This window comes from Miniopterus natalensis, chromosome X (assembly GCF_054644295.1).
Source record: "Miniopterus natalensis isolate mMinNat1 chromosome X, mMinNat1.hap1, whole genome shotgun sequence".
NCBI lineage: Eukaryota > Metazoa > Chordata > Mammalia > Chiroptera > Miniopteridae > Miniopterus > Miniopterus natalensis.
The window spans coordinates 76123746-76141968 of NC_142103.1; the positions used below are offsets into that span (position 1 = coordinate 76123746).

At 41.2% G+C, this 18223-nt stretch overlaps 1 protein-coding gene across 1 annotated transcript in view; it reads left to right on the forward strand.

The window, feature by feature from the left end:
- The window catches only part of SLC9A7 (solute carrier family 9 member A7), a 118005-nt gene extending 100172 nt beyond the window's left edge, over positions 1-17833 (forward strand). The window contains exons 15-17 of the mRNA XM_016218484.2: positions 2857-2939; positions 12248-12353; positions 15923-17833. Coding sequence (XP_016073970.2) covers positions 2857-2939; positions 12248-12353; positions 15923-16174 — 441 coding nt within the window. The 3' untranslated portion in view covers positions 16175-17833. The remainder of the gene's footprint in view (positions 1-2856; positions 2940-12247; positions 12354-15922) is intronic.
- Positions 17834-18223: the final 390 nt, after the last annotated feature.

Consider the following 18223-nt stretch of genomic DNA (forward strand, 5'->3'; position numbering starts at 1 on the left):
TTGCAACGTTGCCCTTTAAAATTTGCCTTGATTTTACCCCATGTAACCCTTCAGGGCTGTCTCTTAGTTCTTATATTTCTGAGGTCATTTGATCTTATCTGTGGAGTGCAGACATATCTTTTTGTAGCCTGAGATCTTTTGGTACTTGGCTTTCAAAAAGAAGTGTTTCCCGTGCTTTACTTTTTTAAATTGTCCTTCTTGGGGCTTATATAAGTCTCCTGTAGCTTCCTTGACATGAGATAGCAAGAACTTGTGTTCCAGGTGACAACAGTGCATTGTGGTTTCGCAGAGGCAAGGATGACAGAGTAGGGGTTTGTCATTTTTTTATTGTTGTTTGAGAGGAGGAGCAGAGGAAACTGGCTTTGAGGGACTTTTCTTGTGCCTGATGGTTTAGAGTATCCTTCCTGATGATCTTATCATCTAGTTCATTTTTCTTCATTAAGATTCTGCAAGCACTTAGAACTGAGAGCTTAGAACCTGTCAGTTTATAAAGAACCATTTACTTTTTCCATAAACATATTTGCTTCCCGGAATGTTCATCTACTGCTTTTCCATTCAGTTGTGTGGAATTTTGAACTTCCCCTAGAGTTGTCATTGGGCTAGCAATTTAATTACCTGAATGAATGATTGTTATTGCAAGTGGAGATATTTCTGTGCCCTCTTTCTTCCACACGAGTTATAAAAATGTGAAACAGAGTTAGTCTCTGGAATCTCTTGTTTTTATTTCCTCATCCACAGAAGGGCCCATTTAACTAAGCCATTTCCATACAGGATGGGGCAGAAGTAGGTTTCCAGTTATGAGTATGTGAAACACAGAGTTTATTCTTGTATTGTTATTTATTAATTATTGTATTTTTTCCCGTACAAACAACTGTAAACCTACTTTTGCCCCACCCTATATTTGTTATTAAACATTCCCCAAATACCATGGCACTTCATTTTTAAAAATAATCTTCGCCATTAGAAACTTTAGGAATTTAAGTAGTTCATGCTAATGTCCGTCCCTCTACTTGCCTGTATGCTCAGCTTCTCAGAGGTCTCCAACTAGTCCCAGAACCTGTATTTCTCTTACAGGTGGAATTTATACCCACTGTGATTTAGAACTAGTTGTAATTGTGGCTCACCTTTTATTTGGTTATTGCTGATTGTCTCTCACTTGTAGAGTTTCCTCTGCATGTAATATTCAAGAGGATGGTGATAAAAATGGCTGTGCTTCCCAAGCAGTCTGTACTCTCAGATCTTTTTTTTTTTTAATATATCTTTATTGATTTCAGAGAGAAGAAGGGAGAGGGAGAGAGATATAGAAACATCAATGATGAGAGTCATTGATCGAGCCGGCAACCAGGCATGTGCCCTGACCGGGAATCGAACCCCTATCGCCTGGATCCCAGGTAGACACTCAACCGCTGAGCCACGCCTGGCCAGGCTGTACTCTCAGATCTTGTGATCCAGCAACACAGGACCCCAGCAGTGCCCTTAAAGTGCTGCAGTCAGTCCATTTTAGTAGAAATTGAGCTGCTTATAATACTTGCACAGAACAGATTTCTTTTTCAAAAAATTTATCTTTAACAAATTTGACTAAAACTCAGAGATCCTCCTCCCTGCAAGGCAGGAGCCTGGGATCTATTTTCAGGCTGTGGCCTGGTCAGGTCTTCTCCTTCCCCCTCCCTGCTGAAGGCTATTCCTCTCCTTCTCTGCTGAGGAGGGGTTGGGCTGAGGAGCCTGGTCATTTCCTCCTTTCAGTGGAATACCCTGGGAACCTCCCCAGCCAACCCCACCCCACTTCTGGGTGTGCAGTGACATAAAGGCAAGTAGGTGGAATACTTCCCCATCCCAACTCCTCACCCCATGAGGAAGGTGACAGAGACATGTCCTCTTGGTGGGATGCAGAGGCAGAGGCTGTTCCTTGGAACTGGCATCTGGGGTTGTTCATAAAAAAATGAAAAAGAAAAAAGAAAAAAATTATCTTTATCATTGAAAGTATTACAGGTGTTCCCTTTTTTACCCCCATTGACCCCCTCCCCCCACATCTGCCCCCCAGGCCTTCACTGCACTATTGTCTGTACCCATGGGTTATGCATATATGCATATGAGTGCTTTGGTTAATCTCTCCCCACCCACTCCCCCACCCCTGCTTTCCCTCTGAGATTTGTCAGTCTGCAGAACAGATTTCTTAAACCTGAAGTGAATGTTTGATTTTGTCAGTTATTTTGAAAATCAAATGATGGGGATGTTTGATTGGAAAAGGCATGAAGAGTAGTAAAGGAACTTACTACTTGAAGGTAGATAAAATAACAGAGATGCTAGTTCTGGCTCTATTTCCCCTGCCCAAAGCTGGTAGGGCATCAAGTTACTGCACCGCCTGGAACAAAATGCAGGTGCCTCAGTCAGGACCACCAAGAGCCCTCAGCTGGTTGGTCAGGAAACTCAACCAAGCACGGTTTTTCCGGATCAGCTTTGGGGGACCTCGAAAGTTGGTTTTACAGAAGCTTTCTTTAATATTCTCTGTAAATCAGTTTTGGCCTGTTAGGATCTAGACTTTAGGGTAACTAATCTGCTGAAAGGCACTTTGGGGAAAATTACAAGATTGCCGAAAGAAATTTTGTATTTCTTTGAGTTGATCTACCCACAGACATAACCAAATTGCTTTATTTTGGGGATTGATTAGCCTGCCTTTTGAATTTATTCAATTTCTTTTAAAAATATTACCTCCCAATATAACTTTGATACTTTGGTGATACAGGATGTTTGATTCTGAGCTCAAAATAACTAAAAATTATGGCTTAAAAAAAGCTACTTCCCCCTCATTTCAATCCCTTTGTACAACTAAGCATCTGTCTTCTTGTTTGTTCCTAGGATGGTCCAGATTCTGCTGGAGGAAACCGGACAAAGCAGGAGAGTGCCTGGCTATTTAGGCTGTGGTACAGTTTTGACCACAAGTATCCTTTGAAGTAATTTCCCTGAAACATTGATAATGAAATCCTCTTGTTGAGTTGCCAGTGAATGACTTTTGATAAGTAAGGAATGACGTGTGCTTGCTACAGTGTAGTCAGTCCTCTCTTGGGACTCATACAGTGATCATTCAACCACAGGTAATCCTGGTAAGCATCTCTCTGGCCAAGAGGAATGTTTGTACATCATTAGGTTAGCCAACTCATAGCCAGGTTGACACATGTGATTCTTCAGAGCTTTGTGTACAAGGGGAATATACCTTTGGAAGTGAATTGGTGTGGTCAGGAAGGGAAGTGCAACTTATGTACTTAATCTATATGGGGAGGTTAATTTCTTTCTTAAATTTATCTTTATTGTTAAAAGTATTACAGATGTCCCCTTCCCCCCCCCATTGATCCCCTCCACCCCACATCTACCCCACTCCCAGGCCTTCCCCATAACAATGTCTGTGTCCATGGGTTATGCTTATAGACATATAAGTTCTTTGATTAATCTCTCCCCACCCGCTCCCCCACCCTGACCTTCCCTCTGAGATCCCTCAGTCTGTTCCATGCTTCTATATCTCTGGATCTATTTCGTTTGTCAGTTTATTTTGTTCATTATATTCCACATATGAGTGAGATCATGTGGTACTTGTCTTTCTCTAACTGGCTTATTTCACTTAGCATAATACTCTCCAGTCCCCCCCATGCTGTCCCAAAAGATAAGTGATCCTTCTTTTTCACAGCTGCATAGTATTCCATGGTGTAAATGTACCAAGGCTTTTTTCTCCACTCATCTACTGATGTGCACTTGAGAAGAATGTATATTCTGCAGCTTTTGGGTGGAATGTTCTGTAAATGTCAATTAAATCCATCTGATCTAGTGTGACACTTAAGGTCACTGTTTCCTTATTGATTTTTTGTCTGGAAGACCTATCCATTGAAATCAGTGGAGTGTTGCCCGGCCGGGCATGGCTCAGTGGTTGAGCGTTGACCTAGGATCCAGGCGATCGGGGTTCGATTCCCGGTCAGGGCACATGCCCGGGTTGTGGGCTCGATCCCCAATGACTCTCTCATCATTGATGTTTCTGTCTCTCTCTCTCCCTCTCCTTTCCTCTCTCTGAAATCAATAAAGATATATTTTTAAAAAAAAAATCAGTGGAGTGTTAAAGTCCCCTAATATGACGGTCTTGCTGTTGATCTCTACCTTTAAGTCCTCTAGAAGTTTTTTTTAATAAATTTAGGTGCTCCTGTATTGGGTGCATATATGTTTATCAAGGTTATATCCTCTTGTTGGCTAGATCCCTTTAGTATTATGTAGTGACCTTTCTTGTCTCTTGTTATGATCTTCATTTTGAAGTCTATTTTGTCCGATATGAGTATTGCTACCCCAGCTTTTTTTTCATTTCCATTTGCATAGAAAATTTTTTTCCATCCCTTCACTCTCATCCTGTGTTAGTCTTTTGTTTTGAGGTACATCTCTTGGAGACAACATCTATTTGGGTCATGTTTTCTTATCCATTCAGCTACCTTATGTCTTTTTATTGGAGCATTTAATTTACATTTAAGGTTATTATTGATAGATACTTATCTCTTGCCATTTTAATTCTTTATGTCTATGTTTCTCTTTCCTCTGTTTCTACTTCTAATTATAGCAGTTTCTTTAATATTTCCTGCAATGCTGGTTTGGTGGTGATAAACTCCTTTAGCCTTTTTTTGTCTAGGAAGTTCTTTATTTCACCATCTTTTTTGAATGATAGTCTTGCCAGATAGAATAGTCTTGGTTTCAGATCCTTGTTTTGCATTACTTTGAATAGTTCATGTCATTCCCTTCTGGCCTGTAGAGTTTCTGATGAAAAGTCAGCTGACAGCCTTATGGGAGCTCCTTTGTAGGTAACAGATTGCTTTTTCTAGCAACCTTTAAGCTTCTCTCTTTGTCTTGGATTCTTGGCATTTTAATTATGATGTGTCTGGGCATGGGCCTCTTTGGATTCTTCTTGCTTGGGACTCTCTGTGCCTCCTGAACGTGTGTGATTTTTTCCTTGACCAGGTTAGGGAACTTTTATGCCATTATTTCATCAAAAAGGTTCTATAACCCTTGCTTACTTTCTACCTCTTCTGGCATTCCTATAATGTGAATATTGTTATGTTTCATGTTGTTCCACAGCTCCCTTAAACTGTTCTCCTGTTTTTTAATTGTTTTTTCTTTTTGCTTCTCTGATTGAGTGAATTTTTCTACCCTGTCTTCTAATTCACTGATCCTATCCTCAGCTTCCTCTAACCTGCTGTTTATTCCTTCCAATGTATTCTTTATTTCTGCCATGTCATTCTTAATTTCCTTCATAGTTTCCATATCTTTTTTCATGCTGTTGAGCATCCTTACAATGAGTATTCTGCACTCTATATCTGATAGATTGCTTATCTCCATTTCATTTAGCTCTTTTTCTGGAGACTTTTCTTGTTCTTTCAGTTGGGGCTTGTTTCTTTTGTCTCCCCATTTTGGCTGCCTGTTTGGGCTTGTTTCTATGTATTAGGTAGATCTGCTAGGACTCTCAGTCTTTTTGGAGGGTCTCTGGTGCAGGCCAATATCAGACGCAGTTTGTGACTGGCCCTGAGTGCCCTGTTTGCAGCTATCAACAACCCTCTGCCTGAGGTCTCCTCTGCTAGAGCTGGGTGCGTTTGGACAGGACCAAGATGTATGCCAAAGTCTGCTTTTCTAAGGCAGGGGTCCAGAATCAGATCAGGCAAAGACTCAAAGCACTCTGATGTTCCACCTCTGGCTGCAGGCTGATTAATCTGATTCTCTTAATGAGCTTCAGGCTGTAGAAACTCCACAGGGTTAGGCGGCTGGTAGTTATCAGTCTAAGGAGCCTCAGGCTGTAGAAATTCCTCTGGGTAGGGCTGGAAGTTTTCCAGCAGGATGGGGCAATTGCTTCCACCTCAGGCAAAAGCTGCTTGGAAGGTAGATGTCTGCCTCTGCAGTATGGGGGAATGACTGGGCACAGGAATCTAGATGGGTGCCTTCTGATCTCAATCTCCAGAAGCCATAACCCTAGATTCCCTTCACACAGCTCCAGTCCACTCTGCCCTCCCTCTGCTGGAGCCTAGGGTGAGTGGCTGCCCATGAAACTTTGTGCATTGGCTCTTTAAGAGGGTGCCTGCAGTTCCAGCTGCCTCTCCCTGGCAGACAGAAACCCTGCTGCTTTTCACAGCCAGATGTTATGTGGGTACCTTTCTCAGTTCTGGTGCTTTGAGATGGGAAGCTCAGCCTGGGGTTTAAGCCCCAGAGTCTTCAGTGGGAACCTCCCACAGCTGAGATATCTTTCTGGACCTTCAACAGCTGCGTGTGGGAGGCCAGCCAGCCTCTCATGCCTACATACTTCCTACCAGTCTATGTGGCCTCCACTTTTCTTCCTTGGTTATGAGGGTGCTCTACAGCTCAGGGAGGTTAATTTCTAATGACTGAACCACCTCTGGCCAAGTCTGATCCAGGCCTTAACTGGGCCACACGCAGGGCAGACTCTGTTCTTGTAGATTTACTTGGTTGTAGTTGAAAATTAAAAACCAAAAAGTTAAACTTTCATGATTTCTTAAGTTGACATAGTGATCAATCAGATGGGCAGGTAGGTAGCTTACATATGGTCTTTGGAGACTTGGAAAATGTTTAATATTTTTTATTGAAGTATAAGATATGTATAGAAAAGTATACAAATCGTAAGTGCTCAGTCAATTATCACAAAATAAACACACTTATTTTACTCCCAAACAGTTCAAGAAACACAAAATTACCAGGTCCCCTCATGCCATAACCCAATTACTACCCCTCTCTCTTCCCCAAATGCAGCCACTCTCCTGACTTCTAGCAACACTTAACAGGTTTACCTGTTTTTGAACTTTGCATAAATGGGATTATAAAGTATATATATGTTACTGTCTGGTTTATTTGACTTGACATTATTTGTGTGATTCATCCATGTTGTCTCGTGTATGTCTAGTTCATCTATTTTCATTGCTATATAGTATTTCATTATATAAATATATTATAATTTATTGTTGATGAACATGTAGATTGTTTCTAATTTGGAGTTGCCAAAAAAATACGGCTATGAGCGTTCTTGTTCATGTCTTTTGGTTTGTGTATGTACGTTTTGTGGGGGGGAATATATCCAGGAGTGAAACTGCTGCATCATAGGACATGCATAGGGTCAACTGTAGATGAAAGTGCCAAACAGTTTTATAAAATGGTAATACCACTTTACACAAGCACCTCTAGTATATGAGAGCTCTAGCTGCTCCACATCCTCACTGACCATTGGCGTTCAGTCTTGTTAATTTTAGCCATTCTAGTGGATTTGTAGTGGCATTTCGTTATGGGTTTAATTTGCATTTATCTGATGACTAATAAAGTTGAGCACCTTTCCATAGATTTACTGGCCACTTGGTATGTTCCTTTATGGAGCACCTGTTCAAGTCTCTTGCCCATTTTTCTATTGGGTTATCTGCCTTTTTCTTACTGATTTGTAAGAGGTCCTTATATATTCTGGATATATATCTATATCTATCTATCTATCATCTATCATCTATCTGTCTGTCATCTATCTATCATCTATTTATCTATCTAAAGCACATTAATCACTGGGCTTAGTATTTTGCTAATTATATATGATAAAAATAACTTCTCTACCTGTGACTTCCATTTTCACTTTTAAATAGACTCTTTTGATGAACAAAAGGTCTTCATCCAATTCATCTCTTCTGTTCTGATTAGTACTCTTTGTGTAGAAATCTTTGCCCCAAAGTCATGAAGCCAATTTTCTATGTTATCTTTTAGAAGCTTTATTTTTTTTTTCTTTTGTGCATCTGTTTGTTTTTTCAGTGACAGACAAGAAATGAAAAAGTATACAGATAATTGGAAATGCTCTAGATGAGGTTATCATTCTTCAGAGATAATTTAACTTACATTGGGCCAGTGACTAGGTTAGGGACTTTAGTAATTCCAGATCACTTTAGTCCAATCAGCAATAAGGATGGTTTGAAGCTGGGCTTCATTTCCTGTGAAGGCTAGTCTGTTTTCTGTTTACCCTTTCTTCAAAGGTTCAAACCTAGAGCCTTGGGTGTTTATGTAGTCTTCTTCAGAAGGCCCTGGACACCATTTTTTGTCAGATTCACTATCTCTTTGAGTCTGCCAGATGCTCTGCCTTTAGGGAAAACATGGCTTACCAAGTGCTAGGCTCACCTCTTGGATTGTCCTCCTCCAAATTCTGGCTCTCTTCACTGCCATGGTAGCTTTCTGATGCCATTAAGCAGAAGATTTTGTTGTGTTTTATCTTGTTTTGTTTTGCCCAGCTTGGCTAGTTGTTCTCAGTGGAAAGGATGGTTTAAATTACTGTTTGCTGTTGTTTGCTATTAACTTAAAGCCACATGAACTTCATCTACATTGTAATCCAGAATGCATGTTACTCACTGGGCTTAGAAAGGTTGTAGAGAAAATTGGAGAGAGTTCACAGTAAAGTGACAAAGTGCTGAAGTGATAATTGATTCTTGTCAGCATTCGATACTCCACTTTCAACAATGGATAGATTATGCAGAAAGAAAATCAATAAGGAAACATTGGACTTGAACTACATTTTAGATCAAATGAACCTAACAGACATGCACAGAACATTCCATCTAACAGCAGCAAAATGTACATTCTTCTCAAGTGCACATGAAACATTCTCCAGGATAGACCTGTATGTTAGATCACAAAACAAGTCTTAGAAAATTTAAGAAGACTGAAATCATATCAAGTATCTTTTCTGACCACAGTGGTATGAAACTAGAAATCAATAACAGCAGGAAAACTGGAAACTTTACAAATATGTGTACATTAAACAACACACTCCTGAACAGAACAACCGGAGAGTGGACATTAAACAATACAGTCCTCAGTAACCAATGGGTCAGTGAAGAAGTCAGAAAGGAAATTAAAATATATATATATATCTTGAGACATAGGAAAATGGAAATGCAACATAACAAAACTTATGTGATGCAGCAAAAGCAGTTTTAAGAGGGAACAAAAAGTTTATAGTGTTAAATACCTACATTAAAAAAAGAAAGATCTTGCCCTGGCCAAGTAGCGCAGTTGGTAAGAGTGTCTTCCCATGCACCAAAAGGTTGTGGGTTCCATCCCCAGTCAGGAGGTGTATGAGAGGCATCCTTCATTAGAGAGAGTTTCAATTGATGTTTCTCTCTTATGTTGATGTTTCTCTCTCTATCTCTATCTATCTCTATCTCCTCTATCTCTATCTCTTTCCCTCCCTGTTCCCCTCTCTCTAAAATCAATAAAATTGTATCCTCATGTGAGGATTAGAAAAGATAAAGATTTCGAATAAACAACCTAACTTTATACCTCAGGGAACTAGAAAAAGAACAAACTGAGCCCAAAGTTAAGTCCAAAGAAGGAAGGAAATAATGATTAGAGCAGAAATAAATAAAAGATAGTAGAAAAAAATAGGTTTTTTGAAAATATGAAGAGAATTGAAAAACCTTTAGTTGGACTAAGAAAAAAAGAGATGATTCCAATAAATAAAATCTGAAACAAAAGAGGAGACATTACAACTGATACCACAGAAATATAAGGGGCCATAAGAGACTGCTATAAATAATTATACACCAAAAATCGGACAAGAAATGGACAAATTGCTTTTGTTACCTGTACTCGTATATTCATAGCAACATTATTCACAGTAGTCAAGGTATGGAAACAACCTAAGTGTCAGTCAGTGCACGAATGGATAAAGAAAATGTGTGTATATGTAATGGAGTATTATTCAGCCTTAAAAAGGAAGGAAATTCTGCTATTTGGGACAATAAAATTGAATGTTAGAACACTGTCATACATTATCAGACTTCTAGGATGAAAAGAGAAAGCCTGAGTCTGGAATTCTACATCCAAACTCTTAATCAAAATGAGCAATAAAAAGAAGGGTGGCTTTTAGCCATACACAAATTCAGAAAATTTAGCACCATGCAGACACTGTAAGAAGGGGAAAACAACAGCATAAGGATCAAACAAAACAAAATCCAACTAAAGGGACAACGCGGAGGAAGCAGTGATTTGCTATAACTCAGAAGAAGTAAATAAGATCGAAAAGAAATTAAAAGAGCCTTTATTTAGCAAGACACTCAAGCGTTCTAACAAAGTTTAAATGACATTGTTTTACATTTCCTTTAATAGTGTTCCAGTCACTCTGCTTGGTTACAGTGAATAATATTAATATAATAACATTAGTACAAATGCTGATTATTGATTTTTAACGTTTAGACTCAATCCATAGACAGAGCATAGAAGATTTGCTTATTAGTTATAAAATAGAATGCAGATTTTATATATCTGCAGTGTAAAATTAATTATAAAAATTAGAAAGGAAAAAAAATTGAAAAGACGAGGCAGGAGTGTAAATGAATTAAATTTGCCATCCTTCATAGGAGGGAGTTAAAAGCCCCTGACTAAAGTCTATAAATCAAGAAACAGGAGAAAAAATGTAATCTATACAGTTGTAATGGTAATTACCAAAATCACTGAGTGGGAGAGAGACTTGATGTTTTTTGCCTTTGGACAATCTGAATATTTAACAATTTATATGTAAATATTTTTTTCTCTTTGAAAGATGTTGTTTAAGGGCCTTTTGTATTGGGGGAAGAGGGAGCTTGCCTTCGAACTGCCTGAGGTGGAAAACTGAAAGGTAGCCTCTGGGAAAACTGAAAGGCAGTCATTCCACAAATCCAGCTGCTGTCAGCTTCTGAGTTGAAGACACAGGAGAACTGATAGGCCTGTAGAGGCTGTTCCTAGGAATGTGGTTAGAGGATGGGGGTCAAAGGGAGCTTGTTCTGTTTGTAAAAAGTTCCAGCAGAACCCACACATCCTCTGTTGAGTAATTCCCAACTAGAAGTGTGCCCCTGGGTCTCCCTTCCATCTCCTGTAAGGAAGCTTTTTCTTTCTTGTGCTGCTCTAAATGAAGACCCAAAGTGATGGTGCTTGGAGTAGTCATGCTGTGTACAGATGGTTGTGACACGTTCTTACCTTCCTTTAAAGCCATTCATTCTTGCATTTGAGGTGGCCATGTGAGTCTTCACCTTTTCTATATTGCTCAGGCTGTGGGTGTCAGAAATGGTCACGGCCCTGTCATAATGTGACACATGCTTCGTGGTGCTTCCAACACAGTGCTGAGCATTTGGCAGCACAAATATCCACAGACTGACAAACCCTGAGCTCTCCGCATAACAGCTGATCTTCATGTTTTAGCAGTAGTCCCAACCAAGAGTGAGTTTGCTTCTCAGGGGACATTTGGCAACGTCTGGAGACACTTTTATTGTCACACTTGGGGAGGGAGTGGGAATGCTACTGGCATCTAGTGGGTAGAGGCCAGGGATGCTGCTAGACATCCTACATTGCAGGTCAGCCCCTTACAAGAAAGAACGACCTGGCACAAAATGTCAAAAGTGTTGAGTTTGGGGAAATCTGTGTTGGAGAGTCTGGGAGAGAGCAGGTAGAGTGAAGAACAGTCCTGTATGGGAAGTTGGGAAATTTAAATCTGAGTGACCTTAGTAAAATCATTTTATCTTGCCAATTCTCAGTTTCCTCCTTTGTAGTAGCTCCAGGTTACCTCTAAGGCCCTGCCCACCTCGACTGTTTCTTACCATGCGACTCTGAGCAGAGTGGTTTAATAAGAGCCCTTACAGAGAACCCAGGGCAGAGAGGACCCAGGGGCTGCAACATCTCCCTCCACTCCACTCTGAACTATTTCCTGTTTCTAAGGTGTGAGCTGGTTATGTGTCAAAAGCTAGAATGCTGATTGACACAAAAATTCTCATTCAACATAAAAGAAGGGAGAAGGGTATTCTAATTAACAAATACTCTTTTTAACTGAAAATTGGGAATCAACAACCTGAGAGTTAACAGTTATCGCTAAATGCTGATGGGGCATAGTTTAATCTTTGATTCAGACTGTTGCAGAGTACAAGTACAGGCATAGGTCAGAGATATTGCGGGCTCAGTCCCAGACCACCACGATAAAGCGAGTCATAATCTTTTTGCTGGTGGAGGGTTCTGCCTGCGGTTTGTAAAAAATGCAGCATTTGTGAAGTGCAATAAAGAGAAGTGCAATAAAATGGGGTATGCCCGCATTTTCTGTATTGTCCTGGTAGAATGGGAGAAAGGCTTTTTGTGGGTAGAATGTCAGATGATTTAGTCGTTGGGATTTCTAAACATGTTTTGTTGGATGTGTGTTTTCTTTGCAGACATTTTTTCCTTAATTCTCTTTTTAAAGTTACTTGAAGCCCATCCTCACACACAGTGGCCCCCCGTTAACCACCACTCTCCCAGCCTGGTGTGGCTTGCTCGCCCGATGTCTGACTAGTCCCCAGGTGTATGACGTAAGTACAGCATGAAAGGGCTGCATTCCTGTTCATCCAGATTCACAGATTTTGCTTCTCCAATGAGATGACTACAAATGGCCAGCTTATGTATGCTTAATACATTGTGCACAGCAACAGAGAAACCTTTTCCAGGGTTATGGGGCTCCCAAACATCAGCAGCTGTGGTGTAGTAGAAAGAACACTGGATTTGGAATCAGAACAACTGGACCAATAGATTCAAAAGTTATTTTTATTATTTCCAATCCTGCTGATAGCTTATTTAATAAAAGCTATCTTTCTGAATGCTGAACAGTTGGCCCAGTTCAGACCTGTTTAAAGTGACAGTGTGGGTCATTTGGATTTTTTTTAATCATCAGAGACAAAGGGCACTGACCTGGCATCGCCACTTGTCCCACTATTGAAGCTCTGATTACACCCTTCAGTCTTATGTTTCATTGGGCTTACATGTTTCTTTGCCTCCTGGCTCTAGTCTCTTTTAAACAGTTTCTAAAGCCTTCTATCTTAATTAGGTTTTATAAGGGTCACTTTTCATGTCTGTGTAATAGTATGAGAACTAACCCACTATTAAAACTTTATAAAAACCTTATCTAATCTGAAGCTTACCAACTATTCCTTTGCTCATTGCTTAGGGGCACCTGAACTAGTTTGAGCTCAGCATAAACTCAGTAAACTTCCAGGCACTTAAGTTGAAAGTACTTCCCTCACCAGTTTGAGGGTCTGCCCAAGCTTTGCTTCCTAGGGTAATGTTTGGGCTGCAGACTCCCCACAGCCAGCCCAAGATGGGGTGACTTGAGCTACAAGCCAGAATTACCCTCCACGCTGCTGCTGCTTTGGAACTGGAGACCTGACCAGGGTCTCAGTGAGCTCCAGGCACGACAAGGCCTGTTTCTGAGAGAGTGGGAGCAAAGAGTCTTTGAAAACTTAACTGAGGAACCCAAAGGTGAGAGAGTGGAGGGACTCCCTGCAGAGTTTAGTGCTAGGTGAGGGTCTTGGACTAGGCGACTGTCATGGCTCTTTGACATACCATTGTGTGCTCCTCACTTATCACCTATAGGGCATTTGTACTTAACCAAGTTTATTTGGGAGATATCTAAGATGTTCACTATTCACCATTTCCACTAACTCCAAACCACTTAGGTTTGTTATCTGCCTAGAACATAGTAATTTTCCACTTATGAAAATGACCTCTGGTTATTTAAAATGTGCATATTCCCACAGTACACTTGTTTGCAGATATTTGCAGGGTTATTTTGCTGCATTTTAATAGGAGCCTGCGGTGGACAGCTAGATATATGTTACACAAACCTTCAGCTTAACTAAACTTTTGCTGATCTTGTTATCTAGAATTCAAGGGAATGGATTGGTTTCATCATCTGCATACAACATTCATTAAGCTCTGATTTGAAAATCCCTCTCCACTAGGTTTTACTATGGCCTTGTTTCTGAATGACCTTTCCTTGGGTACTATTTGTCTGGGCTTATGAGTTTCTTGATGGAATGAGTCAACCTTCAGTCTCTTCTCCTGTTGGTGAATTTTGACCCTGCTTCCCACTGCCAGGGGTCAGAGGGGGCTACACCAGGGTTCCAACCACAGCTCCTCTGTGCTGCTGCTGCTGTGTGTGTGTGTGTGGGGGGGGTGAGGGCTTAGCTGCATTTGCAGAATTTCCCTCAAATGAAGTTATTTCAGATTCCTCTCTGTCCCTCTGAGGCTCCAAACTTTGAAAGAATGAAATACATGCTGAGGAGTCTCGCCATGAAACTTGGGCACTAAGAGCCCTGGGAGAAGTATTTTGACAGAAATGATCAAAAGCAATACTTAGCACATTTATGAATGGGAGAAGAACATGCTAAAACAGGGAACATGATGTCATTTGTTGTTAAGAAAACTATCACAGGGCAGACAGAGTTTCAGGACTTTCTAAACAGTAATGGAGAGGAGGAAATTGGGGGAGTTTGGAGCGAGTTTTTAAATTTCTCTCTGCCTGACTTGAAGACTCTTATTTAAATGTACATTTGCATCCTGCCTCATTCCAGTGAGGATTTGAGGCAGCAAGCAAGAGTAGTAGTGTGCTTGCCTGTTAAAAAAGCTGCAGCACTGGTTAAGTGGAGTCACATTGTTGAGTTTGGAGAAGTTGACATCACTGAGAAACAATGTAGAAAACACGGATGTGCTTGTCACCAGTAAGGGCACAGAGATGGGCTGGGACCAGAGAAGTGAGGTAAGCAGAACCCAGGAGTCCTCCCTAGGTCAGTGCATTTAACAGGCGTTCATCTACCACCTACTGTGAGTTAAGCACCCCAAGGAAGAGTGCCAAGAAGAGGAGAAGGAGGTCACACTGCCCTTTGGGGATTCCTCACCCAGATGGGGCGTCCAGGCTTGGACACGGGAGAATCTGCCTGTGGCCTTGGGCAGTGTGACTGAGTGGGGACCATGAGGCTGTCAGGGAGGCGGGTTCAGGTCCTGCGCCGAGGAGACCCTGTTATGTAGAGAACAGGATGCAGGACTTCAGATGTGCTTTGAAGGGTAGTCAGAGAATAGGAGAGAAAGAGCAGTTTTAAAACTGTCTTTGCCATTCAAGAAAGAGGTCCACAGTGTTTGGCAGCCGTGCAGCGGGGGAGTGGGGGAGCACACCACCCCTCATTTTGCTTGTTGAAGCTGTTGGAGAGTAAAAGGTTGTGTCTGACCTCGCGCTGCTTCCTGACGCCCGCCTTGCTCAGCCTGGTCTGTTTTGCTACAGCTGCTGCTTAGTATAAGATGCCATGCCAGTCCTCTTCCTGATTAGGTGACTTTTCATATCCTTTATGTGGTCAGAACCAGTCTGGAGGCAGTATAAATCCAAACCCTCCTTCCTCCCAGCTGGACAACCTTGGGCAAATTTCATAGGTTCTCTTAGCTCAGATTTTCTGCTCTGTGACATGAGTGTTTGCGCCCTTCACAGGAGAGGGATAAGGACCAAATGAGAGCTTATGCGACATTCCTGGCAGGCATATAATAGAAGCTCAAGAAAAATGCACCCTTCCTCTGTATCACTTGCTTCATCTACTTGAGGGCTTCCCATCAGGGATTTTCTGTGAGGAAAGGAAAGAAATCCCAATAATGGTTTGTCCTCTTCCCTCCATTGCTGACTAAGGCAGAGTAGTTCAAATGTAAATCAGGTGGGTTTAGGATGGTTCGTGTAGGGCAGGAGGCCCATCCAGAAGACCTTCCCAGAGAAAGAAGGACCTGAAACCTATTCGCAGGTTTGCCTAAGTGATCTTAGCCCTTCCTTTCTCTGTGGGTTGGAAAGCTGAAAATCCAGGCTGGTTTCCTTTTCTTCCCTTTTGTCATGAACTGTCAGGTATTTAAAATCACAGCTGCTTTTTGCTTCTCCAAGTCCTAGTTCAGGCAACAGTGCTATACATTGAATAGCACTCTGTAGTTTACATCCAGTTATCATGCTAGAGGCTCAAGGAGGCAAGTTTCATGATCCCCAGTTTCAGATGAGGAGCTGAGGTTGCGGTTGGCTGGAGCTCTGAAAGATTCCAGTCTTCAATTTGTTGTTATTGTTATTTGTTGCACTTTTCAGAACCAAGAGCCACTGAGAGAGGAGGACTCTGACTTCATCCTGACTGAGGGTGATCTCACCTTGACCTACGGGGACAGCACTGTGACTGCCAATGGCTCCTCAGGCTCCCACACGACTTCCATGAGCCTTGAAGGCAGTCGGAAAACAAAGAGCAGTTCTGAGGAGGTGCTGGAACAAGACCTGGGAATGGGAGACCAGAAAGTTTCAAGCCGGGGCACCCGCTTGGTGTTCCCCCTGGAGGATAATGCATGACTTTGCCCCCCAAACCCTGAAGTGATGGGGTAGACCCACCAGTGGTGGGGGTTGGCTGCATGCTCCAGTGTTGTTTGAGGTGGGACAGTGACTGAATGGAACTAACACTTCTATTTTACTGAGGTCTGAAGATATCTTAACATTTAAAATTTAACCCAAGATACAAATGGTAGGGCTCAAGTGTCTCTAAATCAAGACAAATGCACACCTATTCCCACTTTTTCACATATTAGTGCACTGTTCAGAGTTAAACAAACAAAAACAATCGCATGCTTTACTGGTCTCTTAATTCATTCACCTGCAGTACCTGAACAAGATTTGGTAGGTGCTGGGGATCCCTTCCAGGAGAGGCTTCATATCCATACACAGCAGTGCTAGTCCAGCTGGATGTAGGAATATCAGGTGAGAGAAGAACAGGCTAGAAGAAAGATTGTGAAGGAAGGCAAGTGAGATTGGACCTCCAAGGATTAGGGGAAGCTGGTGTTAAATGGGACAGAAAACATGAAAAAGCAATTTGACTGGAGGCTCGAGCAACAAGGGCTGTGTGATAGCAGCCTCATCTCAGGATTCCTGACTTCTTTTGCTACCTGTATTTCCTCTAGACTGAAGATTGGAAAATATATCCATCAACATTTCAACATCGGGGAAAGAATTATAATTTCTTCTCTGGAAATCTCCATAAAGAAGAAGTTACTGAAATGTTTAAAACCAAAGGCAAAATAGTGTTATACTGCTGTTTTTAAATTAATCTGAAGGCAAGAGAAACTGTTTAGAAACTGATGATGATATTACTGTAAAAATCAGTCAATCCTTGAGGGCTGCTATATGAACTGACTGCCTGGAAAATCATTAACAGGACTGAGATAGCTACTGTGGGTTTAGAAGTAACACCAAAACTTGTGGAGTGCTTTGATCTGGGGAAGAGAAGGGAGTAAGAAGCCTAGGAGGCAATAGGCTAGTATTCGGAGGGAAGAAATCTCACTGTGATAAAAACAACTGCAAAGAAAATACAAGGTAGTATTCTAAAGACTGAGCCGAATTCCAACTTCAAGCTAAGGAATGAATGAGATTTTAGTGGCCACCTGAAGAATCAGAGGTTAGTCAGTGGAATGTTAAGCTTTATTCAATCCAGTGGAAGGTTCCTATCCACTATAAGATTAAAAATCTAGACATCTTGACACTGAGTGCCATGTAGAGGAAGGTCATTTTCTTGTTATCCAGGGAGGCTTTCACCAGCTTAATGTGTGAGTGTGGTCTGAAATTTAGATTTTTAGTTTGGGTTCTTCTGTGTGTGAGCTAGTCTACCTGCCCACACTGGTAGTAAGTGAAATACTGAGAACTCTTAGAAATCAAGTTTGGGATTCTCCTTGTGCTCTATGCTTCAGTGCTATTATATTTGAAAACCCAATTTCTAAAAAATGCTTTCGTTTAATGTGGCCATTTTCCTTATAAAATAGTGGCCCAGTCTAGTGCACCCATCATGAAATCAGCCATTTAACCTTCTTAACTCACATTTTAAAATAAGACATTGGTTAATTTTTAAATAAGACATTGTTTCACACTTTGTTTTTCAATCTATAATTTGTGCAAATCAGGAAAAATGTATTAGTTTGAGCCATATGAAATTGCTGTTAACAATTTTAAAGAAAAAGAAATGACAATTTCATATGGTTCAATATAAGAGAACTGAATGATTTTTATTCCCTTCTTTCCTTTTTATCTACAATAAAGCCCATTTTGATTTGATGGTCATCCATGGGCTTTGTAAATTTTGGGGGAAAGCTAAACGTACCTAACCCCATCCTTCCACTGTGCTAGGTGGTGAAAAGTAGGGTGCCATGAAGCCCAGAAACTATCTAACCCAAGGCTGACTATTTGTTGCCAGTCTGGCATAAACCAGACTGAAACTGCTGAGTAATGGTACATCCAACTAAGCAAAGTTCCTCTGAGAGGGTCATCCTGTCATCTTATGAACATATTTGTCCCGGGTTGGGGCGATAACAGTTCACCAGAGTCGGATGTTCTAGAGCAGAGCTTCTCAATCCTGGC